At 47.0% G+C, this 9,469-nt stretch overlaps 2 protein-coding genes across 2 annotated transcripts; both read left to right on the forward strand.

The window, feature by feature from the left end:
• The first annotated feature begins 3,129 nt into the window (after positions 1-3,129).
• LOC103697872 (myricetin 3-O-glucosyl 1,2-rhamnoside 6'-O-caffeoyltransferase AT2-like) lies at positions 3,130-5,004 on the forward strand. The gene is made up of 2 exons (XM_008779813.4): positions 3,130-3,730; positions 3,979-5,004. The coding sequence occupies exons 1-2, from the start codon at positions 3,320-3,322 to the stop codon at positions 4,819-4,821; spliced, it is 1,254 nt and encodes a 417-aa protein (XP_008778035.1). The 5' UTR covers positions 3,130-3,319; the 3' UTR covers positions 4,822-5,004.
• A 2,579-nt stretch (positions 5,005-7,583) lies between these two features.
• Positions 7,584-9,445, forward strand: LOC103697873 (myricetin 3-O-glucosyl 1,2-rhamnoside 6'-O-caffeoyltransferase AT2-like). Its single transcript, XM_008779814.3, has 2 exons — positions 7,584-8,027; positions 8,381-9,445. Exons 1-2 carry the CDS (start codon positions 7,620-7,622, stop codon positions 9,227-9,229), a joined length of 1,257 nt encoding a protein of 418 aa, XP_008778036.3. The 5' UTR covers positions 7,584-7,619; the 3' UTR covers positions 9,230-9,445.
• Positions 9,446-9,469: the final 24 nt, after the last annotated feature.

A 9,469-nucleotide genomic window follows, 5' to 3' on the forward strand; every position in this document is an offset into this window, starting at 1 on the left:
GCGGTAGCCAGGGCCTGCACCTGTTGCACCAGGGCATCAAACTGCTCCGGCCGAACTTGAGGTGCTGACTCAGCCGGAGGTGGTGAGTTTCGGACGGAATGCTCAGGGCTGGGTGGAGGGCGTCGGGAGGCGTTGGAAGCCCCTTTGCTTCTTAGCTTCATGGCAGCGACTCGGGCCCTTCCTCTAGCGCCAACTGTTGCTGGAAATTGGACCCGGGGGCCGCCACGGAGCCAGGGGAGGAGGAGCTCCGCCGCAGGGAGGGCGGACGGCGGTGCGCCGGCCGGCTGTGTCCTCCTGTGCCCTCCTGAGGGGTGTGAGAGAGCGGAGAGGAGAGTGCGTCCTGTCCTGTCCCGTCCTGCAAAAAAGCCGGTGGCCGGGCTCCCCGGCGCCGGCCCTCCGATGCTTAAGTCAGAGGGGGCCAATATGTGGAGAGAGTAAAGAAGGGATATGTGGAGAAGATGAAGAGAATATTGTGCTCAATTGTGTCTGTGCTGTTTACTTGTGTTCCGGTCCTAGTCCGGGGCCTCCCCTCTTTCCTCCCAGGCTCCCTTTTATAGAGGGATTTTATGTCGCCCGGGAGGTGACAGGGAGTTTGTTCTCTTTTGTAATAATTGGGCACGATTTGGCCCATTAATGGCGTAGTGGAAAATAAGGCCGAATCAGACCGGAACCAGGGAGTTGTCACGGTCGATCGGACCTGTTGGAGTGGTTGAACCGCCGGCCGTGATAGGCCCGGGGTCCATGGATGGTAAGTGCATTTATTACCGAGTGAACCGGCGGTCAGAGAGAGCCATACGCTTTGATGGTTCAGTGATCCGGAGATCGTCTTGAGCCGTGTTCATTAAATGACTGAGCGCATCGGAGACTTGAGGGGGTCTCATGCATTAATGGCAGGTAGTGCCAAATACCTGCGGAGATCTTATGCCTTGACGGCTTGGAGATAGAGGCAGGTTGTAGTGGATTGTCAAGTCCCTCAGGGGGTTAGGCAGGAGTTGAACGTTTGGTCAAGGCAATCGGCTCGGCAGGAGTGCCGAGCCGAGCTGGTCGCCCAATGGGGCGCCCTGTGGTGGGGTCGCTTCTAATGCTTCTGGTCGGCGCCCTTTGGTCGAGCGCCTTCTAGCCGAGCGCCTTTATTTCGCGCTCTCCTCTGGTCAGCGCCCTCTAATCGAGCGCTTTTCTAGTCGGCACTCTTTGGCCGAGCGCCTCTTTGGCCGAGCGCCTTTCCGGTCGGCGCTTTTTGGCCGAGCGCCTCCGTGGCAGTATGACTTGGGGTTTTCCCCCCAACAGTTAGATTGATTCATGAAGCAATTTATATACTAACATCTATACCATGTTTGTCTTGAACAGTATGACTAAGACTTTGAATGTCAGTTTTCAATCATTGAGCTTACTACTTGAAATAAAATGTTAATAGGGTAAAAAAGTATACAAACCTCAAGCAAATCCCCAACAAGTTCACCTCATCATAGAGAAGAAAAGCAAAAGAATATATTGAAGCCCCTTGGTGGTAAACTTCCAATCATCCCCATGATTAGAGTAACCATTGGATAATGTCCTTGAAAACTATACATGTGCCTACATTAGAGAATATACCAGTTTTGATACCAATTTCTTGAAATATTATTTGAAGTAACTTGCACAAGTCCTTCCGTATTTGATGGAACGTGATGTCTGAGAACACTTATCGACACCAATTTCTTCAATTTATCAGTTCCTTATATATTTATGAAACATAAAGTTTAAGTGGTGCAACTCAGTCATCTCAATCTTTGTTTCTTCCCCTGTTCAACTATAAATTGCTGATTAAAACGCCTGCAACGAGGTTACAGCCCAATAAGAAATTCTACTGCATGATAATTGTTGCTGGAAACTGGACCCGGGGGTGACCACTGGCCGAGGAGGAGGAGCTCCGGCGGGTGGCGCATTGGCGGGCTGCGTCCTCCGGAGGACCTGCAAGAAAAACCGATGGTCGGGGTTCCCAGCGCCGGTCCTCCGATGCTTAAGTTAGAGGGGGGCTTCAGTGGACAATGAGAGAATTTGTATATTAAAGTCCAAGTTAGAAGTCCCCGGTTGTTCCCCTTTTTATAGGAGGGATGCCAGGGTTACTTGTAATATAACTGGACGAATTAATGGCGTTACTGTCATAATTGGGCGTGATCGTGCGAATTAATGCGTTGCCGTAAGTGACTAGATGGGGTTGAGTGAGTTGATGAGTTGCCGTGGACGGCTTGAGATTTTGAGTAAGCTGAAAGTCCGTGGAGATCGTGCGCATTTAATGGTTGACAGTCGGTCAGACGAAGATCATGGGATTGGATCCCGGATGAAGAGGAGAGGGGCTTGATTTTCGGTAGAGTGGAGCAGCTTGCTTCATCCTTTGACCGAGTTTTCTTCGGAGTTGAGGTCGAGCGGGCTCGGCTTGGCCGAGATCAAGGCTGCAGGGCTGCGAGCTCTGATGTCGGAGATGCCGAGGTCGGGCGCCTCGGCGCCTCGGGGTCGAGGGCCTTTGAGGTCGGACGCCTTGAGATCGAGCGCCTTGGAGTCGGGCGCCTTGAGGTCGGGCGCCTTAAAGTCGGGCGCCTCGAGGGTTGCTACCGTTGCATCCGTCGTCACGTGCCGGCGAACCGTTCACGTGTTTAGGGCAATCCATTTTCCCCCCAACAATAATGATGGTGATGGTGACGATGATGGTGATACATCAATTATGTATGGTTAAATTGGGCTTTCTATTTTGTAATGCATGCACTATAATTATTTAAATCTAAAGTTTAAAAATGTGGTGTGAAACAGTCAAATTTGGCTGCTAAATGGACAGGCATGACACCTCGGACAAGCCCTACGGGATAGAGGTCAAGGTTTGCCTTGCACAACTCTTAAAGTCAATCGTGACAGCATCATAAGGTCGAAGCTGAAAGAATCTTAAAAGTTAATCGTGGAAATGGGCTCGGTTCCATGAATTTCCATAGAAAAAAAAACAAAAAGGAATCTTGACTTTGCCGAGGCCTGCATCCAATCGTGCGCCTCTCACGTGCCAAACGCTAGTTTGGCATCTCGAGTAGCCTTTAAAACCATATATTATTCCCTTAAACCGTGCTATTTTCTCCATTAACCAATCACCTCCGTGCGCGGTGTTTGGGGTATGAGCTGTCCTCCCCGCTGGATCTCCAATAGGTGCGAGCGACGCGACAACCGCAGCTCAGCTAACCTTCGAACGAAGCAATTAATATAATACACAACCCCGAACCAGTCTCTCATCTTTGTAAGTAAAGAACCACCGGAAACTCTTCAATCATCCACACCATCGGCCAAACAGAAGAAGACCATGAGCTTCTCCGTGACCAAGCTGGCTCCGGCCCTGGTTGGCCCCTGCGAGCCCACACCTTCTTCCGCCAACCTCCCCCTCTCCCCGATCGATCGGGCCCCTGGCATGAGGCGCCTGATCGACTTGTTCCTCGTGTTTGGGCCCGGTCAGCACCCGGCAAAGGTCGCGAGGAAAGCTTTGTCCAGGGCCTTGGTCTCCTACTACCCCGTCGCCGGCCGGTTCGTCGTGTCCGACAATGGCGAGCTCAGCGTGGCTTGCACCGGCGACGGCGTATGGTTCGTCGAGGCATCGGCAAATTGCAGCCTTCAAGATGTTAACAATCTCGATCGCCCTTTCATGATCCCAAAGGAACAGCTCATCCCCTGTCCTCCACCTCAAGTCAAGCAAGAGGATGTGTTCTTCATGCTGCAGGCCCGTATACATACTCTCTCTCTCTCTCTCTTTTCTTTCCCCTCTTTCTCGCATCATGTTTCTATTTTTTTTTTCTCTTTATATAAAATGGTGAATGTTGAAAGATTTCGTTCCTACAAAGAAAGCTGGATCCAGCCTGACACGATAAGACTTCCTCTGCTTTTTAATATTGGCCAAGCTCGGTAACAGGAAATGATCGAAGCTATTGCTGTTAAAGACTGACTTGGAGTTTCATGCACGCATCTCAGGTCACAGAATTCGCGTGCGGAGGATATGTGGTCGGCATCAGATTCAATCACGCAATTTTTGATGGAGTCGGAGTAGCTCAATTCCTGAAAGCCATTGCGGAATTGGCCAGAGGTCTTGCACAGCCCACCGTCGAGCCAATCTGGTGCAGGGAGGCCATTCCCAACCCACCCAAGCTCCTGCCCCAGGGACCTCCGCCGGTCTTCAAACCTTTAGCCTTGGAGCAGAGCATATTAGATGTATCCCTGCACCGTATCGACCAGATCAAGGACCAATTCACGAGCGAGACGGGCCAGAAATGCTCCAAGTTCGACGTCGTGAGTGCGTTGGTATGGCGTTGCCGAACCCGAGCGATCGATTTGGAGCCCCAGGCCGACGTCCACCTAGCGTTTCCGGTGAGCACCCGTCGCTTGTTGCAGGAGGTGCTGCCCGAGGAGGAAGGTTACTACGGCAACTGCGTGTATCCGATGGCAATTACAGCGCCCGGCGAGAAGATAAAGAACGCGTCCATGGTTGAGATCGTGAGCTTGGTCAGAGAGGCTAAAGAGAGCGTGCCGGCGAAGTTCTCGAAATGGGTGAAGGGAGACCCCAAGGAGGGGCCGTGCATGGTGCCGCTGGAATACGGCTCGCTTTGCGTGACGAATTGGAGTCGGGTGGGGTTCTACGAGGTGGACTTTGGATGGGGTGGACCGATCCGAGTTGCTCCATTGACTGAGGACGACCTCGTCCCTTGGTGCATCTTGCTCGAGTCCCCTGCGCCCATGCAAGGCGTGCGATTGCTGCTGCGATGCGTCCTCAAGGAACACTCGGAAGCATTCCATGATCAAATCATGAGCTTGGTCTAGCAGTGTATCTCGACCCAACGATTGAGATTTTCCTTCAAAAAAGAATCGACAATTGAGAATCCTATGCGTTTGAACCTTCCTTCGAGAAAAAAAAAAATTGGAGAGCTTGTACTGCTCGATCGTGACTTTTTGTTATGACTGTGAAGTTGACGAATAGATATTTCTTGGTTATTTGCTTTTAAATATTGATGCCAGAGCCGTATCTTTAGCCAAAGCCATGAAGCCTCGTGTTCTAACTATTTTGAAACAAATCTACAAAGTCTTTCCCATGAGAAACATGAGAAAGTTACTTTCCTATGAGGTGGGATCACTCCATATTTATTTTTTTCTAAAAAATCCTTCAGTATTAAAGAGGCATTAAAGGCCTAATTTTTATTAAGGGTATAATAGGAATTGTACATAACTTTCTCAGAAAAATGGATGGTCAACCAAACATAAGCACTCTGGAAATCTATTACTTTTCCATGGTTAACCAAATATGACAAAAGTACTTTTCCAGGCATCCTCTTCCTACGAATCTGCTTCTCAGGAATCATATTTCTAAGAGGGAAAATGCTTCCCGCGAACCAAACGAGCCCGAAATGTGGGAATCCTATTCCCATGGGAATCCAACTTTCCCATCTCTCTCCTTTGAAAACTCCAACCAAACAAGAGGCATCTCATTACTTTCCCGTTGACCACACTTTCCTCCCTTCTTTTACCGCAAACCAAACGAGCCCTAGAAAGATTTCTTGGGATAGACCCATTTCATTTTGCTCAAATGGTCCTATCACCCCGCTTGCTAGGATTAGGTCATGCTTAAGCACAACTATTGTAGTAAATAGGCAGCTATGGAGGGACAAAACTACATAAAGTTCCTTTTAAATCATAATTGAAACGCCATGACTATTTCAAGGTAAGACACAAATTATGTATAACAAAAAATGCCTATTAAAAACCGTTATTACAAATATGTTCCTGATGAAACTTGGTTGGTTCATTTAAGTTTAAAAAATATTGGACAATCGTGTGAGCGTAAAAGTTCAGCATTAATCTGTAGTAAGAAAATTTTATAAAGAATGCCGACAAGCTACAAAAGAAAATAATAGACGAGTGCTATATGCAAATTCATGATAAACTAAGTGTTAATTACCGTGCAGCATTACATTTTTTTTATAAAAAAAAGGAAAATCAGTGTCTGAAGCTATAGTTTATCTCCATTTCAATAAATTAGTCGACATTCTGATATGTCAATCTTTCGTATATCATCTGCGTTCTTGAAATATGCCATCCCCTTCTCCATGCCTTCACACTGTCTTGATACAAAATAAGTTGAAGATTCTATAATAAGTTGCAATCCTCGAGCACATGAGGGCGGAATTCGTATTTGATAAATGGATGTATTCAATCTGATTAATCATTGCAGTTAGATTGATAAATGTAATGCTTTTCAATTTAAAAAATATAAAATTTCAGCGAGCTGCGAATCGAAAATCTAAATTTTTTTTTTTTTCCAACACAAAGAAATGTAATCTTTAAGAGTATGGTTAAGATGTTGTTTTAGCAGTTTGTATTATGCCGCACACATGAATCTAAAATCCCAGTGAGTTTTATCCAACTCAGCTGGCCAATTTGTCTTCTCTCGCAGCATGGATGTCCACGTCACTCTACCTAATGTTTCCACAAGTATTGCATATATAATTTCTTTCTGATGCAGAGAGAGGCGAGAAGCCACCTGAGTTTTATTGGATATATATATATATATATATATATATATATATATATATATATATATATATATATATATATATATATATAATTTCAGTCAAAAAAAATATTGCGTGTATATAAGCTTTAGCCACATCAAGAGATTGAACACAAGAAAACATCAATTCATGGCTACTGTAAGATGAACAACGTAGCTGATTGGGTACTTTGTATGTGGCGGAGCACTCGGGGAACATTGGATGAGAGACTAGTGGAGCCTTCTGCGGTAGTTTCGGAATATTTTGTTTTCTAATGTTATTGGATGTATCGATGCTAAACTTGTATGATTCGTCCAATCCAACCAAAAGAAGAAAAAAAAAACAATTCATAGGCCGACCATTCAACTCTTTCATCTCAAGATTAAAACACATAATAGGAAGCAAACAGGCATGTTGAAGGCCGCTATCATGTCTAAAATTTTCATTCTTTGCAATATTTCACTAGCCTATCACTTGTGAATGCTTTTATACTACATCTTCTTCTCTACACCCTGTACAAAATTTTGTTATCGAACCCCTTACCACTGGGACAATAGGAGTTGGCACTGATGGCATCAGCATGGATCGATTCACCCAAGCATCGGACCTCATCGATGACATGTAATTTCTTCGTTTTCTTCTCCTCTTCCTTCTTCGATTCTTTGGCCATTTGAATAAACAAGTAATTAGCCGACCATCAATCGGAGATGTCGTGAAAATGCCAGAACAGAAGCATGGAGATGGACTTTAAGTACCTTGCAAGCTAGTGAACGGAAACGTCGTTCTGGATTTTGCCGTAACTAGATGGCAACAGCCTGACATAAGGAGTTGGTGACGTTAAAGAAATGGGTCAGCTCTCCTCTTCTCAAACAAGGGAAAACTTTATGATGGCCCCAGTGCCATTCTCCTGTATAAATTTCACATAGGCTATGCTTACAAACAAAGTTCTGCCTGAATTACGTCTCACTCCACGAAGTAAACAACCGCTCTCTGGTGTTGCTTGAGAGGCAGTGGGTGCACCATCTTCCATCTTTATAAGCACACTGCATTCAAACCACCAGCATCAGAAGAACCATGAGCTTCTTTTCCGTGACCAAGTTGGCTCCAACACTGGTTGCCCCCAGCGAGCCAACGCCGTCCGGCAATCTCCCCCTCTCCTTCATGGACCAGCTTCCGGCCTCGAGGTTCTTGGTCGACTCAATACATGTGTTCGGGCATGGCCAGGAGCCTGGAATGGTCATAAAGGCCGCACTGTCCAAAGCCCTGGTCCCTTACTACCCTGTCGCCGGCCGGCTTGCCATGTCCGACCAAGGGGAGCTAGAGGTCGCTTGCACCAGGGATGGCGTATGGTTCGTCGAGGCATCGGTCGACCGCAGCCTCAAAGATCTTAACCACCTTGAATTGCCTCTAGCTGTCCCTAAGGAGGAGCTCCTTCCATACCTGTCTCCTGAAGTTGAGAAGGATCTCATTGTGATGATGCAGGTCTGCTTCCTCTTCAAACACTACTTTTTTGCTTGGAATCACAAACTTCTTTTCCAGATAAATCAAGACAAGAATGTTATGCTCTATAAGCAGCCACAGGCTAAAGGCCATTAGACATGCCCGCGCGAAGTTATTCACACTGTTTCTCCGAGTTACCATGGTGGGCGAAAGCAGGCCCGGGCCGGCCGGAGTCTGCATAAGCTAGAGATGGGCTAAGGCAGGCCTCAAGGGCATATTATTGGTTATAGGAATGTTTAGTGTTTCACAAAATTTATGATGCAAAGGCAGTGTATTCATTGTTCGTAGTCTAAATTACGAGTTTTTTTTTCTTCTTCTTCTCCTTGGAAATATAGGTGACACAATTTTCGTGCGGGGGATTCGTGGTCGGGATGAGATCGAGCCATGCAATGTTTGATGGGCTTGGAGCAGCCCAATTTGTGCGAGCAATTGCAGATATAGCGAAAGGCCTTGCGCAGCCCATGATCAGGCCCATCTGGTGCAGGGAAGCCATCCCCAGCCCACCACCCAAGCTCCCATCGCTACGTCCTCCTCCTCCATCCCTCACCGCCCATCCCTTCGTGACTTTCTTGTTAGATATCTCCCTCGACCGGATCAACGAGACCAAAAGCAAATTCACAAAAGAGACGGGGAAATACTGCTCCAAATTTGACATCTTAACTGCAAAAGTATGGCAATCCAGAGCCCGAGCAATAGGTCTCAAGCCGGGGGCTGATGTCCGGCTTGGCTTCGCCGCCAATGCTCGTCACTTGATGCACCAATTGCTGCCCCCAAAAGGAGGCTACTATGGAAACTGTGCCTACCCGATGACCATCACTGCACCAAGTGAGAAGATCACGGATTCGTCGCTTTTTGAGGTTATAAATTTGATCAGAGAGGCTAAAGAGAGTCTCGGGAGCAGGTTTGCAAAGTGGTTGGTGGGAGACCCCGAGGGGGACCCATTTAGAGTGCCGGTGGACTATGGGCTGCTGTGTTTCTCGGATTGGAGCCGGGTTGGGTTCTATGAGGTGGACTACGGGTGGGGACAGCCCATCCATGTCGGCCCATTGGATGATAACAGCTTCATAGCCTCCTGCATCCTTCTCAACCCACCTGCACCCAAGCAAGGAGTGAGGTTGATCACACGCTGTGTTGTTGAAGAACAATTAGGAGCCTTCCAGGATCAGATGGCGAACTTGGTCTAGCATTCAAAATGCCTTCACACCATCTTGATACAAAATAAGTTGAAGATTCTACAATAAGTTGCGATCGTCGAGCACATGCGGGCGGGATTCGTATTTGATGAATGGATGCATTCAATGTGATTAATCGTTGCAGTTAAATTGACAAATGTGATGCTTTTCAATTTAAAAAATGTAAAATTTCTGGAAGATGCAAATCGAAAATGTAAAAAAAAAAAATGTATTTTTTTTCCAACACAAAGA

This window comes from Phoenix dactylifera, unplaced genomic scaffold (genome assembly GCF_009389715.1).
Source record: "Phoenix dactylifera cultivar Barhee BC4 unplaced genomic scaffold, palm_55x_up_171113_PBpolish2nd_filt_p 000402F, whole genome shotgun sequence".
Taxonomy (NCBI): Eukaryota; Viridiplantae; Streptophyta; class Magnoliopsida; order Arecales; family Arecaceae; genus Phoenix; species Phoenix dactylifera.

What these genes read in the sequence shown, in the direction of transcription:
- LOC103697873 (XM_008779814.3), top strand. Translation starts at nt 7,620, where the DNA reads ATGAGCTTCTTTTCCGTGACCAAGTTGGCTCCAACACTGGTTGCCCCC. An exon ending in ATCTCATTGTGATGATGCAG is followed by an intron (nt 8,028 to 8,380) that starts GTCTGCTTCCTC and finishes TTGGAAATATAG; the next exon opens with GTGACACAATTTTCGTGCGG.
- LOC103697872 (XM_008779813.4), top strand. Translation starts at nt 3,320, where the DNA reads ATGAGCTTCTCCGTGACCAAGCTGGCTCCGGCCCTGGTTGGCCCCTGC. An exon ending in ATGTGTTCTTCATGCTGCAG is followed by an intron (nt 3,731 to 3,978) that starts GCCCGTATACAT and finishes CACGCATCTCAG; the next exon opens with GTCACAGAATTCGCGTGCGG.